The sequence below is a fragment of the Acinonyx jubatus genome, chromosome C2, assembly GCF_027475565.1.
Source record: "Acinonyx jubatus isolate Ajub_Pintada_27869175 chromosome C2, VMU_Ajub_asm_v1.0, whole genome shotgun sequence".
Lineage (NCBI taxonomy): Eukaryota > Metazoa > Chordata > Mammalia > Carnivora > Felidae > Acinonyx > Acinonyx jubatus.
Window position 1 is genome coordinate 71,565,552 of NC_069384.1, and position 25,201 is coordinate 71,590,752.

The 25,201-nt window shown below is 34.0% G+C and overlaps 1 protein-coding gene across 25 annotated transcripts in view; it reads right to left on the bottom strand.

Moving 5' to 3' along the window:
- Positions 1-25,201, bottom strand: part of DLG1 (discs large MAGUK scaffold protein 1) — a 271,862-nt gene that overhangs the window by 102,338 nt on the left and 144,323 nt on the right. For 15 of the 25 annotated variants that reach the window (XM_027061130.2, XM_027061129.2, XM_015073778.3 and 12 more), the window contains 3 exons: positions 20,977-21,075; positions 8,775-8,828; positions 789-839 (listed from right to left, as the gene is read on the bottom strand). In XM_027061130.2, the coding sequence (XP_026916931.1) occupies positions 789-839; positions 8,775-8,828; positions 20,977-21,075 (204 nt within the window). The remainder of the gene's footprint in view (positions 1-788; positions 840-8,774; positions 8,829-20,976; positions 21,076-25,201) is intronic. The other 10 variants (XM_027061142.2, XM_027061139.2, XM_015073783.3 and 7 more) reach the window with 2 other exon arrangements.

Sequence of the window (25,201 nt, forward strand, 5' to 3'; positions counted from 1 at the left end):
AAGTTGGACGCTTAACCGATTGAGCCACCCAGGCACCCCTTGACTGCAGATACTGCTAAGGAGTAAATGTTTCAAGAAAATTTACACATCTAACTCATAACCTTAAGTTATTTTCTGACTGGGAGAGTTCATAAACTTTCGATAGGATCTTGTCCATTAGAACTATGGCTATTTTTTCTTTTTGCTAAAAAAGAAAACTGATAACAATAACCACATTACTAGGATGCTAAATACTTAAAATCAACAATGTTTTATATGAAAAATAAATAAATGTAAAATTTAGAAACAGAAACATCTGAGAAACTGTTAGACTAGAGGAGCCTAAAGGAGACATGATAACTAAATGTAATGTGGTATTCTGGAAGGGATTCTGAATGAGAAAAACATAAAAACTAAGGAAATCCAAATATAGACTTTAGTTAATAATAATGTATCAATATGACTCATTACTTGAAGCAAATGTATTTTAGTAATGTAAGACATTAACAATAGGCAAAACTGAGGCCTGGATAAATGGAAACTCTTGGTATAACTTTTCTGTAAATCTAAAACTATTTTAAATAAAAAGCTTATTTTTTTAAAAAAACGTTATTAAAAAAAGGCAACATGTTCTAAAAACACCATGGCTAATTTAATAATACGTGAATTTATAAAAGAAACTAATATTACACAGTTCTGTTTTTAAAAGATCTTTTCCTTTTAATTCTATATGAAAGAGCAGTATATTTAAAGAATTCCTTAAAGCAACAGATTTATGCATAAGAAACTTAAGATAATTAAGTTTTTACCCTTTCAAGTGTGATTTCTTCATATTCATAATCTGCATCAGTGCCATTAACCTAATGAGGAAAAAGAAGTAGCACAGAAATTTAGAGTATAAAATTGGAAATGTCAAGACATAATTTTTGCATGATTTATTAATGCAAACCTGTTAAATATGATAGTAATCAAATAATTTGGCTTTACTGTAATGATTTTAGGTAAAAATTTCAAAGACTGGAAGAGTACAAATGTGATTAATGAGTTGACATTTATGATATTATAACTTCAAATACTGAAAGGGTATGTACAGCTTTTAGTATTATGGAACTCCAACTCTTTTCACTGCCTTGATCCACACATCTAATCAGCTACTAATTCTTACTCATTCACTTCAATTTTTCTAAAAACAATCACCTCTTCATTGTCATCTCTACTACCTTGGTACAAGCCTTTGTTAATTTCTTCTGGATTACTGCCAGTGTAATCTACCCAATCTCTTGGATTAGTATTCTCCACTCCCCAAATCATTCTAATGTGTTTTACACAGATGGATCTTTTCGGAGCCCATGTCTAGTAACATACTCCCTCTAAAACTTTCAGAAACTCAAATACAAGGCTCTGTATGAAGTGACCCCAATCTAACATTTAGCTTCATTCCTAATATACATAACTCACCTCTTCATGAGCATTACATACCATCAAATTTGAAAAACTTATTACTCTTTCCTTTATATATCTTGCAAGTTCCCACCTCTGCATCTGTTACTTTAGTGTTGTCACAAATTTCACTTATGTATTTCATGTCTAAATTTGATGTCCCATTCAAGTCCTTGTTTATATCTTTTTTAAATATTATTATTATTATTTTTGAGAGAGAGAGAGAGGGAGAGAGGAGAAGGAGAAGGAGAAGGAGAAGGAGAAGGAGAAGGAGAAGGAGAAGGAGAAGGAGAAGGAGAAGGAGAAGGAGAAGGAGAAGGAGAAGGAGAAGGAGAAGGAGGAGAAAGAACAAACAAGCAGGGGAGGGACAGAGAGAGACAGAGGTAGACACAGAATCTGAAGCAGGCTCCAGGCTCTGAGCCGTCAGCACAGAGCCTGACACAGGGCTCGAACCCATGAAATGTGAGATCATGACCTGAGCTGATGTTGGATGCTCAACTGACTGAGCCACCCAAGCGTTCTTGCTTACATCTTATAGACCAAGCACTTTATCTTATTCCTTCCAATTTATTCCCTACTCCCTCCAGGAAGAATTTCCACAGAGAGAGGGTCACTGGTGAAGGGTGAATGGTCCTTGTAATCAGATTAATTTTGGTTCAAGCCTTGCTCTAACATTTCTGATGGGATGAGGCTGCGCAAAATACCCGAGCAAGTCAAATAGGGATTGTGATAAACTGCATTTCTCTAGATGCCTCCCATCCTCCATCCTCCATGCTCTTTTGCAACATGACTAAACCATCCTACCATCAAGAGGTGTCATCTAGTTCTCCTTCCATTCAACCTAGGCAGTTCCTAGATGAGCTTTGTTATAAAGAATATGGCACAAATGATGCTGTGTAATATTTACCATTGTCTTAGAATGCACCTGCTTAGAACTCAGGAGCTATTATGTGAGGAAGCTCAAATAGCATATGAAAAGATTCAAATGAAGGAGAATTGAGGCCCTTGGCCAAAAGCCCCAGCTGCACTCCTAACTAGTAACAAGCATCGACTGCCAGTCATGTGAATGAGACTATTTTGGATCTTCCAGCCTTTTCCAGTACCCCAACCAATATAAAGTGGAAGAACCTTCCAGTTAACCCAGAAATTCATAACAAATAATGAATTATTTTTTAGCCACTAAGTTTCAGGGTGGTTTGTTAAACAGCAATAGAATAATGAAACAACAGAATAATGAAGTCTTTTGTAAACTACTTTGTTTTCTTCACCATACTGTAAGAAAGTAACACTTAATTCAGGTCCAGTTTAGGTCCTAGGAGTTTTTTTCTTGAGTGCTTTTGAAACTCATCTCTTCTACCTTTTTGGGTTCTCATGGCTATAATGGATTCAAGCCCAATTGCTACTGTTTCCTCTTTTTCTCACCTAAAGAGTTTTTCTTCTTGTTTTTGAGATTATGTTTATGAGATTATGTTATATGTTACACATATAATTTTTTTTTTAATCTCAGATTTTGTCGGAGTGCTGACAATACTGCCTCCACCTTTGGCCCACCATCTTGTTCATGTTCACTTGAGGACCTCTCAGTGTCATGAGTTCTGGACCCTTTGGAAATTAAGATACATACCTTAGGAATGCCTGCCAAGGCCAGGATGAGGCTTGCTTTGGCCTCCCACGAATCTATTGAGATAATACAGTCTTTCCCCTCCCTGATGCACAGGTGGCACCACAAAATCTAATTAAAGTTTGTAGTCAATTAGGTGCATGTGAACCCTCCTCTGATCTCATGCAATGCCCTTCTTTCTTTAAGCCATTTTTTTAAAAGTTTATTGATTTAAATAATCTCTACACCCAATGTGAGGCTTGAACTCACAACCTCGAGATCAAGAGTTGTATCCTCTTCCAACTGAGGCAGCCAGGTGTCCCACTACAATGCCCTTCTGCAAGTCCCATTGCTCTATAAAATCTGTGAACTAAGGTCCAGACGTTGCAGAGAATAGCCCTGCAGCTGCCATAGACTGTTGACCACCCGACAGCCATGCAAATAAAAAACTGTGTAAAGTCTAAGGAGTGGTCTCCTTCATTTTTTGGTCTCAAAGTGCCTTCTCAGTTTAGGGGATAGTTTACTGGCCTCCCACCCCCGCCTCCTAACAGATTTCTAGGCATCTAGAATGCAGGAGGTTTATACATATACATATACATATACATATACATATACATATACATATACATATCCTACCAACTTGACTAGAAGTTCATTCTATCTATCTATCTTAGAGAGAGAGAAAGCATGAGGGAGGGGGCAGAGAGAGAGGGAGACAGAAAATCTTAAGCAGGCACCATGCTCGGTGTGCAGCCTGACGCTCAACCAACAGAGCCACCCAGGTGCTCCGGAAGTCCATTTTATGAGTAAAAAACAAGCAAACAAAAAAACCTCGTATTTGCAGCTACACCATTTTTCTTACTCTAGAGGTTATCTGTATAGTCTTTATTTTCTTGCTAAAAGTCTCAGTCTTTATCAAAGAGGCTTTAATATTACTGATTAATCTATCACATTCTATGCTATTACTTTTTTTTTTATCAATTCTTTATTCTTTCTTTAAAGCTTCTTGAGCTGAATACTATTTCATTTATGCTGATTACTCTTCTATTTTTAATATTTATTTTAGAGAGAGAGAGAGTGCAAGCAGGGGAGGAACAGAGAGAGGGAGACACAGAATCCAAAGCAGGCACCAGGCTCTGAGCTGTCAGCACAGAGCCTGACACGGGGCTCAAAACCACCAACCATGAGATCATGACCTGAGCTGAAGTCAGCTGCTCAACTGACTGAGCCATCCAGGTGCCCCAACTCATCCATTAAAGGTAATACATTTTCCTCAGCATATGGCTTTGGCCAAATCCCAGCAATGCTACACTGAGCTCTATTTTTGTTCATTTATTTCTAAATACTCTGAAATTTTATTCTGGAAAACATTTCAACATAAGTGTGCTTATATGGCCCTTTTGATGTCAGTAAGTAAAATTCCTATATTGTGACCTTATGATTTCTGCTTTAAGAAATTTGGTATTTTTACCATTAAGCCTTCTCAAAAGGTAAACATATGGTAAATGTACTTCGTGCTTAATTTAATGCTAAGTCATTGATATCTAGTGAGGATTCTAGCTAGATAAGAGTGATCATAAAAAGGTGAAAAGTGACTAGACAATATGGACCCCAAATGACTTTATTTCTAAAGCCTCAATAACTTAAAACTGCTATTTCATATATAGAGACAATTTGATACAACATTACACATATTCAAACTGGGCTTCAAAATGCCGAGTACATTACCAAAGCCAAAAATTACTTTGTAAGTACCACCTCATTGGCAATAAAAGTAAAAAAAGCAATGGTGGTCTAATATTTTCAACAGCAATATGTTTTCCAGCAAAACTACAAAATGGTTGGTTTGCTTAGCCTTCTTTTTTGTAATTTTACAAAAGGTAAAATTTCCTCTTTTCCAATAGGAAAGAAATGCTTGCCTAATATTTATATTATTATATAAGGTCTATTACTCTCAATTAACAGGATAGGGTGAGAGGTAACATGGGAACAAAATGAGAGAGATCAATCTTCAGGCAAAGTAAATATATTATTAACAAAATAGTTTTTTTTCTTCTTTAAAAATATAAGAGTAGACTTAGAATAGTTCCTGAGAACTGTCATTGCTAATATTTTCTAGGTTTTGAATTTATTCTTATCAACAAAATGGGCTTCTGTAGGTGGTCAAAGCTGGAGCAGAAACTAGAAGTCGACCGGGGTCTGACTGTGAAAGGTCTTGAGTGCTGTACTAAGCAATGAGAAATATTCTTTCAAGTTTCTGAGCATCAAGTAGGTTTAACAGATTTTCCAGAAAAGGAAATATGGTAGTATAAAATAAAAATGGAGAGCAAATGGAGAAAAGTAAACTGGTGAACAAATTATGGCAGCAGTCTGGTTGGAAGGTACAAATAGCAAAGACATTTAAGAACAGCTGGTAAATTCCTAAATATTAAAAAAAAAAATTCTAACATATATGGGAAAAAAAAAAACCCTACAGAGCTGTAATCAAGAGCAACTAATCTAAAAAAAACCTGGCCACAAAAGAAAAATAAGATTATACAACATATATCAAAGGCAAATTGTATTCCATTGATCTATCTGGTTTTGGACCAGAACAATGCTGCTTTAATTAATGGTGTTTTATAATGTTTTATTATTTGGTAGGGAAATCTCTCACAGTTACTTTTAAATTTTACTTGGCTATTTTTGAGTTTTTACTTTTCTATACATCAGCACTGTCCAGTTTCTGTGATAAAATATTTTATAATCTGCCTTGTCCAATACAGTAGTTACTACCCACATATAGTTACTAAGAACTTAAAATGTGGTTAGTGCAACAGAGAAACTAAATTTTAAAGTTCTTCCTTTCTTTTTCTCTCACCCCTTCTCCCTTCCTTTCCCACCTCCTTCCCCGCACCCGAACACACTCTCATTTTGGGAACTATTACTGGTACTGTATCAAATTTACAGATTCATCTGGGGAAAATGATGATCTCTGTGTTATCTTCCTGCTCAGCAATAAGAGCTATTCTCTGTTTACCTAGGTATTCTTTTATGCCATCAGCAAAGTTTTATAGTTTTCTTACTACAAGCTCTATAATTTCCTGTTAAGCTGATTGTTAGGTATTTCATATTTTATTGACAGAGTTAATGGACTCATTTCCAACTAGTTACTGCTAGTATATTGGAATAGCACTTATTAATTATTAAGTTGTATAATTTTTTTCTTTTTAATATAATTTGCTTTAATTATGGGTACATATATGCCATAAAGAGGCAGAGGAAAAATTGTAACACAGATATCCTCAGTCCCTTACAGACCCAAAGATTTTAATTTTCTCATCAGCCTACACCGATATATCCGAACAGGACAGACAAATCCTGTTACATAGTCAGTATAAGAGTTCTCCAAAGGAGATTTAAAAGGAGGCTTAATTTACTAATTCCTTGTTGTGTAGGTTCAACTCAGTAATTCCTTTCTAACTATAAGATACTGAAAGTCAAGATTTTATCTATCAGTATTCATGTGACTCATAGTTCCTATTAATATGTAATTTCAATTAAAAACTTCAAAGTCTAAACTATTACAAGGTAAGAATCTAAAAATAAGAATGTATTGGGAAGAAGAAAATGTTCTTCCTAATGAAGAATTAACATAACTAAATACAAAGTATTAACCCCAAAAGAATTTACATTAAGATTTTACTAAATAATGAAGAGCAGCATTTAGGCTGATTTAAAAATATTACAGTTACCAATTACACAATATATATCGAAAAAATGAAGCTTTTAGTATATAAGAAAACTACCAAAGTCCAATCAAATGAATTTTTGTAACCTTCACTATTTGTGGTATGTCTTAAGGAAAAAAAAGACAAACAGACGGAAATTATTTCAACAAATTACTTCATTTCCATCTTATTACTGAAATCAGTAAGAACTGAGAATTTTTGCCCTTAACTTTGCCTTCCCCTAACATTTTTTTACTATTTAAAAAAGAATAGGAATGCACAGAGACAGAATCAACCCCAATGCCAATAAAATTATATCAATTAATACTGAAAATCGAGTATAATACAGCATACTTAATGGTAAAAGACTGAAAGCTTTCTCCCAAGGATCAGGAATAAGACAAGATATTTGCTCTTGCCACTTCTATTAAACACTGAAATAATGGAGGTTCTAGCCAGGGCAATTAGGCTAAATAAATAAATAAATACATACATACATACATTCTGATTGTAAAGGATGAAGTAAAACTATCTCAATTTGCAGATGACATGATCTTATATAAAAAATCCAAAGGAATCTACACACTAAAAAACTAATGAATGAGTTCAGTAAGGTTGCAGGATATAAGATCAAAATCTATTATGTTTCTAAATGAATTCCTAAAATTCCATTATACTCTAATACACTAGCAATGAAAAATCCATAAATGAAATTAAGAAAAACAATTCCATTTATAATAGCATTAAAAGAGAAAAATACTCAGGAATAAATATTAAACAAAAGAAGTGTAGGATTCGTACAGTGAAAATTAAAACATTTCGAGAACAATTAAAGTTGTAAACAAATGGAAAGCCATTCTGTGTTCACAGATTAGAAGATATAATATTGATAAGATGGCAATACTGCCCCCATTTACCTACAGTCAAACCAATCCCTACCAAAATCCTAGTTGCCCTTTTGTTGCGTGCAGAAATTGACAAGCTGATCCTAAAATTTATACAGAAATGGAAAGAACCCAGAGTAGCCAAAACAAGCTTAAAAAGTTGAAGGACTTATACCTTCTGATTTCCAATCTTATTACAAAGCTACAGTAATCAGGACTATGTGGTATTGGCATAAGGATACACATAAAGATCAATAGTAGAGAATTAAGAATCCAGAATAAACCCATATATTAATAACTGATTTCCTACAAGGGTGCCAAGACCATTCAATGTAGAAAGAATAGGCTTTTCAACAAATGGTGATGGTACAATTGGACACCCACATGTAAAAGAATGAGGCTGTACTCTTACCTCCACAATATATAAAAGTAATTCAAAATGGATCAAAGATCTAGATGTAAGAGCTAAAACTATGAAACTCTTAGAGGAAAACAAAACCTAAGTGTCCTCATGATTTTGGATTAGGCAGTGTTTTAAAATACAGACTGCAATCAACTATAGTCCAAAAACAGGGAAAAAAGGACTTACAGTCTATAAAATTATGTACCATTTGATTAAAAAAAAAAAGCACAGGAACCACTTCTACTTAAACATCTCTGAAGACATTTTCCTTTGGAGTAAAAAAATGTTAGATTAGATTCTGCTGTTCTGGTTATTTATCTTTAAGGGCTTTTTAACAAAGTAAGTTTACAGAGAAGCACTAATCAATTTAATACAAAGTTATAACTATTTTAACATGTGAACATATACATATATGCCTGGGTACTAAAAATCTAGTCACTCAAATAGATTTCTAAAATGACTCTGAATATATGGCACTGTTTAAGTGACTACTAGTCAGAGAGAGCCTCTAGTGAAAATTAGTCATTAAAAAAAATAAACCCTAAATTTCTATTTCAACATTTCTGCTTTGCATAAGTATGGGGAAAAAAACCAAAGAAGGACAGTATTGCTTCATTGACTTTAACAACTACAGCTTAGTGACAGAACATCACAAGTCCAATGTATTAAAGAAAATGAAGATGTTACCTTTGTATATGTATCAAAAACTGAACAGGTAAAGCAGAATTATTTAAATGTGTGGAGGAAATTGAACTTACATAACTCGATGTTTCCAAGCTATCTGTGTTGACCAGTACTGGCGGAGGGTTTGCCTTAAAGAAAGAATTGTAAATGTGTTAGCTTAACAGGAAAATTGACACATTAATTACTAATGTCCATAAATGTTAGAAGCATATGAAAGATTTGCTATTTCTTAAATTTTAATTTTATATGAGCTTTTCATATGTTAATCAATGAGCCAGTTTCCAGCACCAGAAGATGAAAAGAATTAAGTATAAACAGTTAAATTTGATTTGCTTTTGAGAAATAAATTATTTCTGCTAAAACAGACATAATTTTCTTAAGATCTGTGAGAAAGTTAACCAGCCTTCTAAAAAAAACCCACAAATATTCTTTGTATAAGAACTCTTCCTTGGTAATGCAAGCTGGTGTAGCCACTCTGGAAAACAGTATGGAGGTTCCTCAAAAAACTAAAAATAGAACTACCCTATGACCCAGCAATTGCACTACTAGGCATTTATCCATGGGATACAGGTGTGCTGTTTCGAAGGGACACATGCACCCCCATGTTTATAGCAGCACTATCAACAATAGTTAAAGTATGGAAAGAGCCCAAATGTCCATCGATGGATGAATGGATAAAGAAGATGTGGTGTGTGTGTGCGTATATATATATATATATATATATATATATATATATATATATATATAATCTTATACCTAATACACACACACACACACACACACACACACACACACACACACACACACACTGGAGTATTACTTGGCAATCAAAAAGAATGAAATCTTGCCATTTGCAACTACGTGGATGGAACTGGAGGGTATTATGCTAAGTGAAATTAGTCAGAGAAAGACAAAAATCTTATGACTTCACTCATATGAGGACCTTAAGAGACAAAACAGATGAACATAAGAGAAGGGAAACAAAAATAATATAAAAACAGGAAGGGGGATAAAACAGAAGAGACTCATAAACACGGAGAACAAACAGAGGGATACAGGAGGAGATGTGGGAGGGGGGGATGGGCTAAATGGGTAAGGGGCACTAAGGAATCTACTCCTGAAATCATTGTTACACTATATGCTAATTTGGATGTAAATCTAAAAATAAATAAATAAATAAATAAATAAATAAATTAAAGAAATAAAATTTAAAAATAAAATATCCACCATATGCTAACTTGGATATAAATTAAAAATGTTTTAAATTAAAAAAATATTTAAAAAATATAATAAGCGTTTAGTTACATTTTACTTGTTCTTTACACTTAAATTTAAGGGTTCTACTATCATATCACAGTTCCCAGAAAATATGACATATAACATTGCTGCTTTAATGAAGTTAATAATTTCTTAGGCCTAAAACTTTGCTATTTGAAATAATCTTCTCTGTCATTTGAAAAGTGTACACCCTCTCTTTATTTCTCAAAAATGCTGCCAGTTTGTCCCTTCCTATTTAAACTTTCTAATAAAATTATTTTAATGAAGTTATTTATTGCCATAGAAAGAGAAAAAAAAAGAACTCTTCCTGAGTTTTCAGAAATCATTAGTTTTTCTATTCCCAAGGATACCACGAAGATTCCAATCTTTTATCACCCAGAAAAAAAAAATCTCTATTTTCAGTTGTAATTATCGCTTTCCACCCGTTATTCTAGACAACTCACCGAATAACAATGGTCAAAAATGCAAGAGCAAAACAAACAAAAAAACAAGTAGAATAACATATCTCTAATTATGTATGGATTGAAAAAGGCATGGTTTTCTGGGTAAGCTGGAAAGTAATTATTATGTAGATGAAATAAAATTTAAAGAATAAAATGCAATAAACACCAAATGAAAAACATATCCAGACATTCATACCAGAAATGTATGTGATCCCCCCTCAAAATTATCTTTCTTCTATATGAGTATAAATGTACCATATCAAATGACATTTACATACATTCAAAAAGACAACTATCCTTTAAGCAAATTTTAGGATATGTTTATAAACATTAATAGTTCTGCTATCCCAATTAACTAAAGAATTATACATAAAACCTATATGAAAGAAACATTATACACAAAATAACCATCTTCTTCCAAGTATATGGGCATTTCTAAGAGGTAAGTGTTCAGAGTTCAAATGTTTTAGGCCATTTTCAGCAAAGTACTACATCTGGATGATAATGCGATAAAATGCTTAAAGACAACACAGTTGCATGGTTAAACAACCATATAATATGCAACTGGGCTACATGAAGCAGATTAAAAATGAGAATATTTTATTATATATAAAATTATATATTATAAAAATACTATATATAAAAATTAAATATACTTTACATGCAGTTCTACCTTTGAATGTAATAATCTATTTTCAGATGACTTAGTGAAAACCAAATCTATGAAGTACAAATACTAGTTATATAAGATTATTAGGTAAAACTAGTCAACTTACAGACATTTGAGATTTTATGAGTATCTGAAATTATTCATCTCCCAGTGACCCATTGAGATTCCTCAAATTCATAATATTTCACTTCATTAAAAAAATTAAGGGCACAACTTTACCTTATTTTGCTCAAGCAATTACAGAGGATAGCAAGAAAGAAAAGGGTACACAAAAAAAGTCACAAAAGAAGTTACATTCTTCAAAAATTAAGGCAACAAAGCCTTTTGGTTCCCTCTGCCCATTTATTAACAAACATACAATGAAAAAAGTCTGTTATCATCATCATTGCATAGAAGTTATCTTCTGATTCTAGTCATATAAAAAGTCTATCTGATATTGAATGATACAATGCGTTAAATATACTTCAAATAAAATAATGACAATGAGAGGTCAGGAATGAGAGGGATTATGGATCATATGAGTGCACATGAGTTGATGATTGCTGGAGTTTAGTGATGAGTATACATGGGAATTCACCGTATTACTACTGCCTCTACATGTAAGGACTTTTGAAATTTCTTTACATTTCATTACATTTCTTTACATTTCATTTACATTTTCTACATGTTGAAATTTTTCATAATAAAAAGTAAAGCAAAAAAATTATATTGAGACAACTATTCAGTTTGTGGGATGTGAATAACTAAGACAGTTGTGAAATACTATAGGTTAGAGTTGCTATTAAGATATTAGCATTCACATCATAAAGCTGATTTCAACTTTAAAGTTCAGTTCAAAATAAAAAATATAGATGAGTGGAATAATCTGTAATTTTGACTTAAGGAACATAGTAATATATAATAAAGTTATTTTTATACGTATCTTATAATTAACGTGGGAATGATCATATTTGAAGGGAAATGATGCTAATAACATGAAACTGGACAAAAACCAGGAATGTTCACATTGAGGATTAGGCAAGAATTTCAACCAAAAGTACTATCAGGATAAGAAAACCTAGCCATTTAAAAAGATCATAAAAGATGGTCTCAAATAGAGTCTATACTAAATGAAGCACAAGAGGCATGATCTGACTGCCTCAAGTTTAACTGCCTAAAATAAAGAAAAAATATTTAAGACTGTGTTAGAAGGTAGAGAATTAAAACATTTAATTTGGAATACACTATACTCTTACTTAATCACTTGAGATTTTCTAAATTCTTGTATCACAAAATACAGAAATAGTATCTGACAAAGTAATCCTCCAAAGCTCTCAAGGAGGTAGGAATGAAAATTAAACGGGTAGCACAATTTTAATGTGTTTGAAGGGTATGATAAACAATGCAGAAAGGCACAATACCCTAGCAACAAAAAGCTAAAGAACAGGCTACTTCTGAAGGGAGAGATGCAGAAAAACTTGGCCACAGAAAGTACATACTTTCAAACAGCTGAGGTAGAAAGAACACTAAAATCAGAAACGGTAGCAAATCTGGTTAGCTTAAGACCTTGGGATCTGTAAACGGGATAGTGGGTAGCAGAACAGGTGACATGAAATTATCAGCTCTGCTTAGGAGTCAAACAAAAAAACTTAATCTATTTGAAAATTATTTCAAATGAAGAAAAACTCTTCCCTGCACCTCACTTCAAATGACATCAAAAGACTTGGTTCTAATGATGTTTCTATCTCACTCTACTATTCAGTAACTCTGACTGTATAGGTAAGTCATAAGTGTTCTTGAAACTCATTTTCTCCATCTATAAAGGGACAGCAACAGATGCCTTTACCCAAGAGGACTGTGTGAGGATTCAGCAAATAGTAAAGGAAAATTTGTTGTCAACAATAGAAACCAACATATACCGTTGTATATAGTATATATAACAACATATACCATTGTGTATGTTTCAACTAGGACAATAATGAAGTCCTACAATTCACTCAGAGATTTACTAAAGGGGGAAGGGATATTCCAAAAAGAGGAACTAACAAACCCCTGAGAATTTGACCCAAGTACCAATAACAAGATTCAAACATAATTTTGCTCATCCAAATTTTTACTATTCCATCTCATTAATAACGGGCCTCATAGGGATTGCTGCTGTAACACAATGCAGCATTCTTACACAACTTCAGAAAGCAGTATTACATTAAAAAAAACAAACTGTTAAAATAATTCTAAAATCCCGTTATTTAAAACAGGCCAAAATTAGGAGTTTAGAAAATGTGTTTATGCTGTGCATTGTATTTCTCCTTCTTACTATTTATCAAAGTTTCATTATGTTATTTGCTTAATGACAGTCTCCTTCTCTCCTACTAAATTATTAAAAAAGTGTTTTTTCATATGAAGAACTCACAAATCCCAGAACACATCTTGGATTCTAATTTGAGACACTGCATTAAAAAAGTTAAATGCTATCACTTAGGTGATCAATTTAAGTTAGAGTGAATGTAAAAATAAATAGGATGGATTCTGAGAAGATGGCAAAATAGGAAGCAACACAAATTTGTCACCTAGACAACAACTGCACTGGCAGAGTCTATCTGATATATCTATTTTGAAATTCTACTGAATCCCAGAATAGGCTATAGGAGGCTTGCAACTTCAGGGGAAGTACTGGATGGTAAATTGTGGTTAATTCAATCATCTCAGCTCTTAGCACAGTAGCAGCTGTCCAACTCCCACCCCTCTGCCCTGTAAGTTAGCTGTGCAAGTGTTCTTGGAGTTGCTGGCACAAAACTTGCACAAACTAGGAGGGACAAAAAAACCTACTCTCCAAATATAGGGGATCTGTGCTCTGATTGCTAACTGCTGCTTCTGATCACAGAGGTGCAGACAAAGAAGCATGGCCATTATTGTTGTCTTCCCATTGATACAAGCCCCTCCCCCTCTGGTTCAAGTGACATCCAGAGGATTTAAAGGGCAAACATCTCCTCCCACCATTTTATTTTTCTATTTTTCTCCTTTTGAGAGTCAGACACAGACACCTAGGATATTCAAAAGTAGTCACATATATAAGGGAAATTAGAAAGCCACTGTACCTGTCCAGGGAAGGTTTAGGCAAAGAAAAGACCTAAGGAAGACCTTAAGTTTGTACTGCATACTGATTTCTTGGCACAGAGCTAGCCTACAATTAAAACAATAACAACAATAACAAAAATAAAAACAAAAAACAGCAAACCTTAGGAAACAGGAGAACCTGATTTCCAGAGTTAAAGCATCATAGGAGTCAAATGTCCAGTTTTCAGCAAAGAAACCAAAGGCATGCCAAGAAACAGTAAAGAGTGGCCCATTCAAAGGAGAAAAAGAAAGAATGAAAGAAAGAAAAGATAAACTGCCTTTAAAAAAACCTGGTGGCAGACCTACTAGACAAAGACTTTGAAACAACCATATTAAATATGTTTAAGGAACTAAAAGGGAAAGTAGACAAAATGAAATATGGGGAAATTTATAATAGGTAAAATGGAAAAATCTATAAAAAATAAAAAAGTTAAAAGGAAATTCTGGAGTTGAAAAGTTCAATAATAGAAATGAAAAATTCAATAGAGTAATTCAAAGGCAGATGCGAGCAGGCAGAAGAATTAACAAACCTGAAGATAGGACAGTGGAAATTAAGTCTGAGAACAGAAAAAAAAAAAAACTAAAGAAAAATGACCAGATTCTAAGGGACCTAGGGCCACCATGAAGAGGACCAACACACACCTCATGGACGTCTGTCTCAGAAGAGGAGAGATCAATGAACAGAAAAATATCTGAAGAAATAATGGCCAAAACATTCGCAAATATGATAAAAACAACACCATCACCACATGAGTACAAACATCCAAGAAGCTCCACAAACTCATGGTAGGATGATTCACATCGAGACATATTATAATCAAATTGTTGAAAGACGGGGGTGCCTGGGTGGTTCATTTGGTTAAGCACCCAACTCTTGGTTTCAGCTCATGATCTCTCAGCTTTGTGGATTCGAGCCCTGCATTGGGCTCTGTGCTGGCATGGTAGAACCTGCTTGGGATTCTCTCTCTTCCTCTCTCTCTGCCCTTCCCCCAACTTGTGCCATCTCTGTCTCTCTCAAAATAAACTTAAAAAAAAAATTGTTGAAAGACAAAAAGAATTTTGAGAGCAGCAAGAAAAAAGTGACTTATTACATACAAGGGATCTTCAATAAGATTATCAACAAATTTCTCATCAGAAACTCGAGGTGAGAAGGCAGTGGGCTGATATATATATTTAAAGTACTACAAGAAACCCCTTGTCAACCAAGAACCCTATCTCTGGTAAAACTGTCTTTCAAATGTGAGGGAGGAATTAAAATATTCCCAGATAAACAAAAGCTGAAGGAGATCATTACCAGTAGAGCTGTCCTGAAAAAAATAGAAAACCAAAAACAAATGCTAATGAGAGTCTTGCAGGTGGAAATGATAGGACACCAGAGTGTAACTCAAGGTGTTTGAAGCAATAAAGATCTCAGTAAAGATAACTATAAGGGCAATTATAAAAGCAAATATTATTGTCACAGTGCTTTTTATTTTCTACATATTCTTAGAGGAAATACTTTCAGTCTTTCACCACTGAGTACAATGTCTGCAGTGGGTTTTTCACAAGGGAAAGATGAAAAGAGTTCTGTAGATGAATGACAGTGATGGTTGCACAAAAATGAATGTACTTACTACCAATGATATATAAACTTAAAAATGGTTTTAAGATGGTAAATTTTTACATTATGTGTATCTTACCACAACTAAAAATTTGGAAAAATATATGACCTCAAACTAATTGTGAAAATGTATCAAACACAAATTGAAATATATTCTACAAAATAACTAGCTAGTTTTCTTCTAAAATGCCACATTCATGGAAGACATACAGTGGGGGCTACTCCAGGTTAAAGGAGACTACAGTGTCATGAAGGCAATGTGTAATCTTAGACTGGCCAAAGGATCTATTTTTGTTTCTCCTATAAAGAATATTATTGGGGCAACTGGCAAAATATAATTAAGGTCTACAGATTAATCTGATACTAGTTTTATGCTAATGTTCATTTTCTAATATAGCTCACTGTACTATGGTAATACTTTTGTTCTTATGAAAAAATATTTAGTGTTATAAAATATTTGTATTTAGAGGTAAAGGGGGCATGAGAGAAACTTCCTTTGAAATGACTCATAAAAAATATTTTAATTATATAGGAAGAGAAATGATAAAGCAAATATGGTAGGTAAAAATATTAAGAATTAGGGGAGCTAGGTAAAGGTATGTGGGATTTCACTGCACTATTTAAAAAAAATTTTTTTTAACATTTATTCATTTTTGAGAGACAGAGACAGAGCATGAGCGGGGAAGGGGCAGAGAGAGGGAGACAGAATTTGAAGCAGGCTCCAGGCTCTGAGTTGTCAGCACAGAACCCGACACAGGGCTTGAACTCACAAACTGCAAGATCATGACCTGAGCCAAAGTCGGATGCTCAACTGACTGAGCCAACCAGGTGCCCTGGAAAAAAAAGTGTTTTTTAATGTTTATTTCTGACAGAGAGGAACAGAGTGTGAGCAGGGGTGGGGCAGAGAGAGGGAGACACAGAATCTGAAGCAGGCTCCAGGCTCTGAGCTGTCAGCACAGAGCCTAACGTGAGGATGAACTCACGAACCATGAGACAGATGATGACCTCAGCCAAACTTTACTGACTTAACTAACTGAGCCACCTAGGTGCCCCTCATTGCACTATGAATGCAATTTTCTTAAGTCTGAAGTGATATGAAAATAATATAAAACAAATTTAATAAAAAACCCAAAATATAAGCAGAATAAGGGCACTGCAGTCAGTTATTAGTGTGTAGTTTAAAAGGCTCATCAAGGTAACTTGAAGCATGCTTTCCTATTTAGGATTACCAATAAAATGAAAATGTATTAGGTCATACTTTAGATTATACTAAAGATCAAATTAGCTAAGACTCAATACTCAAATGTTTTGTGAAAGCTGTATGGTCCAAAAGTGATAAAAAATGGTCTGCACTGGATATATCTGTAATGTAACTACTCTCATGTCATGTTAGAGTTGTAAACTTGTCCCTTGCACAGACAGTAGGCTCCTAGAGAACAAGGTCAATGTTATATTTATCTTAGTAGCTACAGGACTGGAACAATAAACAAAAAAATTGAATGAACATCAATCCCTCCAAAACACATATTTGAGTGTGTACAAAAAATTTTACACACACAAATTAGCCATAAAGCATTTTCAACTATACCTTAGTTACATGACAGATCCCCACAACAGGTTGAAATAGAGGTCTAAAGCATCTGGTTTTATTTTATTTATTTATTTATTTATTTATTTATTTATTTATTTATTTATTTATTTTAACGTTTATTTATTTTTGAGACATAGAGAGACAAAGCATGAACAGGGGAGGGGCAGAGAGAGAGGGAGACACAGAATCTGAAACGGGCTCCAGGCTCTGAGCTGTCAGCACAGAGCCCGACGCGGGGCTCGAACTCAAGGACCGTGAGATCATGACCTGAGCTGAAGTTGGAAGCTTAACCGACTGAACCACCCAGGCGCCCCATAAAGCATCTGGTTTTAAATCAGAGTATTTCCTCTGGGGTAGAAAAAGACATTTAATAGGTCAGTATCTATGTGGAGTACTGGAGGTACAAGAAACTGAGTAGTTTCCCCACTATCACACAGCCAGAAAGGGGTGACGCCAGGAAGTGGTAGTCAAGTCTCACTATGAAGTCCATGCTCTTCATGCATCTTCAGCAGCAATTCGTTATGCCTTTCTCCATACCACTATGTGGAGGGCTTTCATAAAATGTAAATGACGTGATCAATATAAAAATAATCTGAAAAGTATAAAAATTCTACAAATAATTAGACTATATCTATCTATCTATCTATCTATCTATCTATCTATCTATCAGTAGATAGATATAGAGATACCGATAGATAGATAGATAGATAGACAGATAGATAGATACAGAGTCTGTAATAAGGCTATCTATATACATCTATATATAGCTATCTAATTTGCTTAATCCTCAAATTCATTAAAAAAACTTTTTTTTAATTTTTTTTTGAGAGACAGAGAAAGTGAGCAGGGGAGGGGTAGAGAGAGAGGGAGAGGGAAAGAGAATCCCAAGCAGGCTCCACACTGTCAGCCTTAAGACCAATGCAGGGCTTGAACTCATGAACCATGAGATGATGACCTGAGCTGAAATCAAGAGTCCGGTGCTTATTAACCAACTGAGCCACCCAGGCGCCCCTCCTCAAACTCATTTTAAATTACTCAGGGAGGCATTATTCCCCATTTTAACAGATGAAGGGAGTATAAAATGTAGAGGTTAAGTAACTTGTTTGAATTGCACAGGTAGGACTAGACTCCAAATCTTGCGTCTTCTTCTATTTCTATGACATCCTGATGCATCTAAAATGTAAAGTAGTAGATCTTTAGAAGAAAAACTATTTCCATTTAAAATGGTAAAATAAGGGGGGTGCCTGGGTGGGTCAACCAGTTAATAAGCATCTGACTTCAGCTCAGGTCATGATCTCATGGTTCTTGAGTTTATGAATTTGAGCTTCTGCATTGAGCTCTCTGCTGTTAGCACAGAGCCTGCTTTGGATCCTCTGATGGCCCCTCTCTCTGTCCCTCCTCTGCTCACTTTCTCTCTCAAAAATAAATAAACATTAAAAACTGTTAAAATTAGGTTATCTATTAAGTAAGGCTTTCAAATTTATTTGAGGACATTTTAACCAGTTATACTAATTTTAAAATGTACATGTTATACTTGATTAATCAGGAAAAGGCTTACTGATTGTGGAAAGTGAGGCACACCCTATAGGCTTCTCACATTATACAACATAAATTATTAATCTACCCCACATGCACTTTCGTAGTGTATTTAAAACCTAAAATGAGGCTAAGGAGAACAAATAAGCCTTTCTCTTGTGCACATACCCTCATTTGTTTTTCTAACTTGTTCCCTGGTTTACTGTCTCAAAGAAATATGAAATAACACTAATAATATGAATAGCCAAGATCATGTGCTAGCTGCACATACATTATTATTCTTCCAATCACTATAAAACATCTCAAGTTAGTATTACAATCATCTTCAGTGTTACAGATGAGTAAACGGTGTGGCTAAGCAAACTGCTCAGAGTTATACAGCTGGTAAAGTGTTAGGACTGGAATTCTAAACTAGATCAATCTGACTGTAAGACCTCTCCTTTATAACCACAAGGCTATGCAACATCTCCACAATTTCCAAATGTAGTGTGATGCTGTCAGGGACTTCGAGTAAATAAATCAGAGGTCTCTGAGCAGGAAAGGACAAATTCCTCATGGAATGTAAGAACAAAAACTACTATAAAATTTCAAAGGATTCGAGGAAACTCAACATCAAAAGATGAAGTGACAGGAGTAAAATAAACTTTCAAATCCCCTACTTAAAAAAATATATTATACTACTAAATCTTAGATGCTTGAAGAGATGTTACACTATTACAATAACACATAGGCTGCTTACTTAGAATTGTGTTTTACTTATAAATTCAATTCCTCTCTTCAACAGAGAGGAAAAAATCCATTTGGACTTATCTGTTAAATTCTTGGTGGCTTTACAATGATTTAATTTTTAATGATTTTCATAAAGGGTGAAAGATTATGTAGAAGAAGTAACATAATACAAACATAATACAAAGACTACAGTCTTAGTGTAGTATCTGTAATTTCCCCTAGAATCCCATTTTGTTCCTATTTATTTTCATTTTTTAGGAGGGGAAGGGCACTGAGATAAGTAATCACAATTGTGATCCCATTTTTACTCCCAACGGGGAATTTACTTCAAAACTGTTTACACAATAGGGGAACCTCAGCCGTCTGACTTCGGCTCAGGTCATGATCTCGTGGTTCCTGAGTTCGAGCCCCAAATTGGGCTCACAGCTGTCAGCCTGTCAGCGCAGACTGCTTCAGGTCCTGTGTCCCCCTCTCTCTGCCCTTCCCCCACCTGCACTCTCCCCCTCCAAAATCCTAAAAAACGGTGTTTACACAATAAACATACTATTTTTATCTCGATTTTATGCTACAGATCAGTAATAGTAAAAATAGCTAAAGATGCATTTGTACTTTGTATGAGATTGAGATTGTTCACAACAGAATAATACTATCATTATTTTGACTTTGAATGACGTTGTTAATGTTTTAAAACTACTAAAGCTCCTAAGCTAAAAAAGTTCAGATTCTCTGACATTTGGCTATTATTTCATTTTATTTTTTGACTGTCATATGTTACCTTTTTAAAAAGAAAATTTTATTTTAGAATAATTTTAAATTTACAGAAAAGTTGCAAAGATAGAAGAGTTCCCACATACTTTACATATATGAGTTCTTATTTTTAACTAATAAATGTGAATGTTACCTAACCAAATGATAGAAAAATATTTCCAAAGAAGATAAATATATATCGGGAAAAAAAAGCTATATAAAATGACACATCCACTATAATATGAGGATGACGACTTTTATTATCTTTAGAAACTAAAATTCCTAAAGCAAATAAAAATCGGTTTAAACAATTTACAAGTACAAAAGGCATGATAACGAATCTAAGGGAGTTTAATATTATGAAGTTCAGAATGTGTCCTATTTCGTAGTTAACCTAAAAATATGGCAAGTATTGAACCCATTTTATATTAAATCCCAAATATTTAATTCCCTAAAAACACCAACTGAACCCCAAAGTGAATTACTAAGTCTAACAAAGAAACAGTTAAAACAATTTGAAAAGAATATAAATGAAACATTAAAAGCAAATGAAATTTTTATAAAGAAAAAAGAAACTAATAAAAACCTGTGGTATGGTGGGTAGGATGACAGTATTCTCAGCAGGGACTGGCAGGACAGGGATCACAGGGACAGTGGGAGAAGAGGGAGGTACAGCTTCTGTTGGCTAAAAATCATCAACGACAAAAAATCAGGAAAAATACCAAAATAAAAGAAAAACACATAACAAAGTTTGTCATAAAGTATAGTTTTCAGAAATAACTGAGAAATAAGTAAAATATTAATATGTAACTTTAATTGAGAAAATCCTCTCCAGAAATTACTTTAGAAATCATTATACGACTACTAATAATTTTAGTAACTATAATTAAAATGGGTGACTACTTTCTAGATGTTTAAATGAAAATAATAAAAGATAGTGACCTAGAATATATTCCTCTTCTAGGAGACAAAACACTCACTTTATAGACTACAAAACATTTTTCCAGCATTCAGAAGCTATCTGACTGCTTTCCTCCTTGTATTCAAGGTGTGAAATGTAATTTTATTAGCCCATCAGACAGGCAGGCAGTTGGGGCTTAGAAATTCACAAAACAGTCAAAGGACTTAAAAACTGAATCTATATCATTTTTTTATATCTATGCTATTGACCTCTACAAGAGAACTGTAATAACCTGCCTTAAAATTGCCTTTAAAGTCATTAATTCAACTACCATTCACTGAGTAACTATTATATGCCAGACATTTTCTGGAAAAATTTAAAAAGTAAGAACTTTAGTGACATAATTTAAACGGAATTTTTCTTTACACTCAATTACTTTATCTGGATTGATTCAATTCATTTTACAAAGATGTAAATGGAACACAGAAGAGGTGTTTTGTATCAAGTCCTAATCCCTGTAAACCGAATTCATAAACATTTGCTATACCAATAACATATACAGATATGTTATTTTCTTACATATATAAGAAAAACATTAAAATCAAATTGATAACAGGACACTGCATTAAAAGAAACTTAAAACAAGAAGAACAAATTTGCTGAAGAACTATGCTTTTTCTAACAAAGGAATACAAAATAAAATTATAATGCTGACTTTCTCGTTTATCAAATCAATCAGTTAAAATTTATCAAAAATGTATGAATTCTCCAACAATAGTGCTGGGACAACTGGATATCCACATGCAAAAAAATTGAAATCAAAGCACTCTTGCATCATATACAAAAACTAATGAGAAATTAATCAATGACCAAAATAGAAACACTGAAACCATACTCATAAAACCAGAAAACATAGGGGTAAAATCTTCATGACCTCGGATTTCGCAGTGGATTCTTAAGTATCATATCAAAAGCGTAAGTGACAAGAATAAATGAATTAGACTTCATCAGAATTATAACCTTTTGTGCATTAAAGGACATTATCAAGAAAGTGAAAAGACAACTTACAAAATAGGAGAAAATGTTTCTAAGTCATACATTTGATGAGGGTTATAAAAATCCAACAACAAAAAGATAAAAACACAATTAAAAAATGGGCAAGGACTTGAACAGACATTTCTCCAAAAGAGATAAACAACTGGCCAATAAGCACATGAAAAGATACTCAACAAATTATTAATTAGAGAAATGCACATCAAAATTAGAATATATCACTTCACACTTACTAGGAGGCTGTAATAAAAAAAGGAAAACAAAAATAGAAAGAAACAAGTGTTGGTGAGGATGTGCTGAAACTGAAATCCTCAAAAACTGCTGGTAGGAATGGAAAATGGTGTAAGCTGCTGTGGAAAACAGTTTGGTCGTTCCTCAAAAAAAGCTAACCTTACATAGTATTACCACATAACCCAGCAATTCTACTCCTAGGTGTATATACTCAAAAGAACTAAAAACAGGGACTTGGATACTTTTTTTTTTTTTTTAAGTTTATTTATTTATTGAGAAAGAGAGGGAAAGAATACCAAGCAGGCTCCATGCCCAGAGTGGAGCCTGATGATATGACCGTGAGATCATGACCTGAGCCGAAATAGAGTTGGACGCTCAACTGACTGAGCCAACCAGGCGCCCCGTGGATACTTTACATCATTATTCACGGTAGAAATAACCCAAGTATCCATCAACAGATGAATGGATAAACAAAATGTGGTATATACATATAATGAATATTATTCAGTCATAAAGAGGAATGAAATTCTGACCCATGCTACAACATGGATGTATTTTGAAAACATTATGTTTTCAGGTGAAATTAACCAGACACAAAAGACAATATTGTAGGATTCCACTTACATGAAATGTTTAGAGTAGGTATATTCATAGAGATAGAAAGAAGTTACCAGAGAGAGAAGTTAGGAGAGAGAAGCATGGAAGTTATTGCTTAAATGGTACAGAGTCTGTGAGAGGTGATAAAAAGGTTTTGGAGATAGATAATGGTGATGGATGCGACAACGTGAATGCAATTAATGCCAAAGAATTATACAGTTAAAAAGGTTAAAATGAAAAATTTTGTTATATATCTTTTACCACAATAAAAAAACTCAAAATAAATTAAAATTTTTTTAATGTTTATTTATTTTTGAGAGAGAGAGACCGAGTGGGGAAGGACAGAGAGAGAGGGAGACACAGAATCCGAAGTAGGCTCCAAGCTCTGAGCCATCCATATAGAGCCTGACATGGGCTCGAATCCATGAACCATGAGATCATGACCTGAGCGGAAGTCAGATGCTTAACCGACTGAGCAAGCCAGGCACCCCTCAAAATAAAATTTTTAATGCATGGAAACAGGTCCCTTCTCACTGCTGTTGGAAATATAAATTCATACAAACTTTAAGGAAAGCAATTTAGCAGCAATTATCTATAGCCTTAAAAACGTCTAAATGCTTAGACTTAATTCTGGCAATCTATCCTAAATGAATAATTTAAAAAACAAATGTTCTAATAGTCTTATTACATTCTACTGACCATTGTTTATACTTGGGGAAATATGGAATACCCTAAATATCCAAAGGTGCTGGAATGGAATGGTTACATTTACAAATAATGATAATTATGTAAGATTAAATATTATACAACAATTAAAAATCATCTGTAAGAACAGTCTGTATGTCAATAAAGCCCCTGTAGGTCTGGCTTGGGACTCCAGTCACCAATTATATATTATTTCCATACAAAAAAATCTTCAAATTCCATATTATAAGTTTAAAATGAATAACTTAAATGCTAATCAATTTTCAGTGGAATACTTATATGACTTTTTAAAAATGTTTGAAAACCCAGAGGTTCTGACTCCAAATTTATAACGAAGTATAAGAAAAAGATAGTTTTAAAAGAGCTGCCACTTGATCACCTAGGTATAAACACAGAAAATGAAATGAATCCCATCTCTGCTTACACAATACTTATAATTAATTGCAGATTGTTTGCTGACATAATTGGGAAGTATGACAATTAGATTTCTAGAAGATAATAATGATAGAATATCATCATGACTTTGGTTGGTGTAGGCAGAGACTTCTTTAACAGGAAGGTACAGATTGTTGAAACCAAGCAGGTGAAGACAGCATCTGAATGCAGGGAGTAGAGGGGGGGCAGCAGTCTAGCACAGGGTGCTTGGAGCTTGAGCAGGATATGGGCAGAGTGGTGCCAGGAGCCTGATGTTTTTCTGGAAACCAAATGTGACAAAGACATTATCTATGTGGCAGTAGCAGTAGTCTGGTATGAAGTGTAGGAGCCTCAATGGAGTAAAAAGGGGGTTTGTTGGAGCTTGAGCAGAGTAAGGAGGTTGTCAATGGGAGACTGCTTACATACAGGAGATTTTGATCCAATAAATAAGATAATGGGAGCAAGATTCCTCATGTCAGAGAAGGGAGTTAAAATATGGAAAGGGAAAAAATTAGCATGATACCTATGGTTTTAGAATAGAACTAGAAGTCAGAATAGAACTGGAGGTTAGCATGAATGCATGGTTTTCAATATATATAGACGAACACAGGAATACAGACATAAATGTGTGTGTTTATATGTACATATATTCCCTTGTTCTGTCCACAGAGAATATCTAGGGGCAGTAACACTCCAATAGCCTGAACACACCTATCACTCAGATTATGGTTTCTAAATATATATTCTGAATAAAAAAAAAACAAAAAACCAAACAATATAGGAGTCTTTGGAGAAATGCCTGAGTCCAGTGCTAAAACTTAGCCAAGTATAATATGAATCTAAAACATCTTGTTGTGCCAGAAAATATAGAACTGCTCAAGGAATAATGAAGGCATGACAAAAGACACAG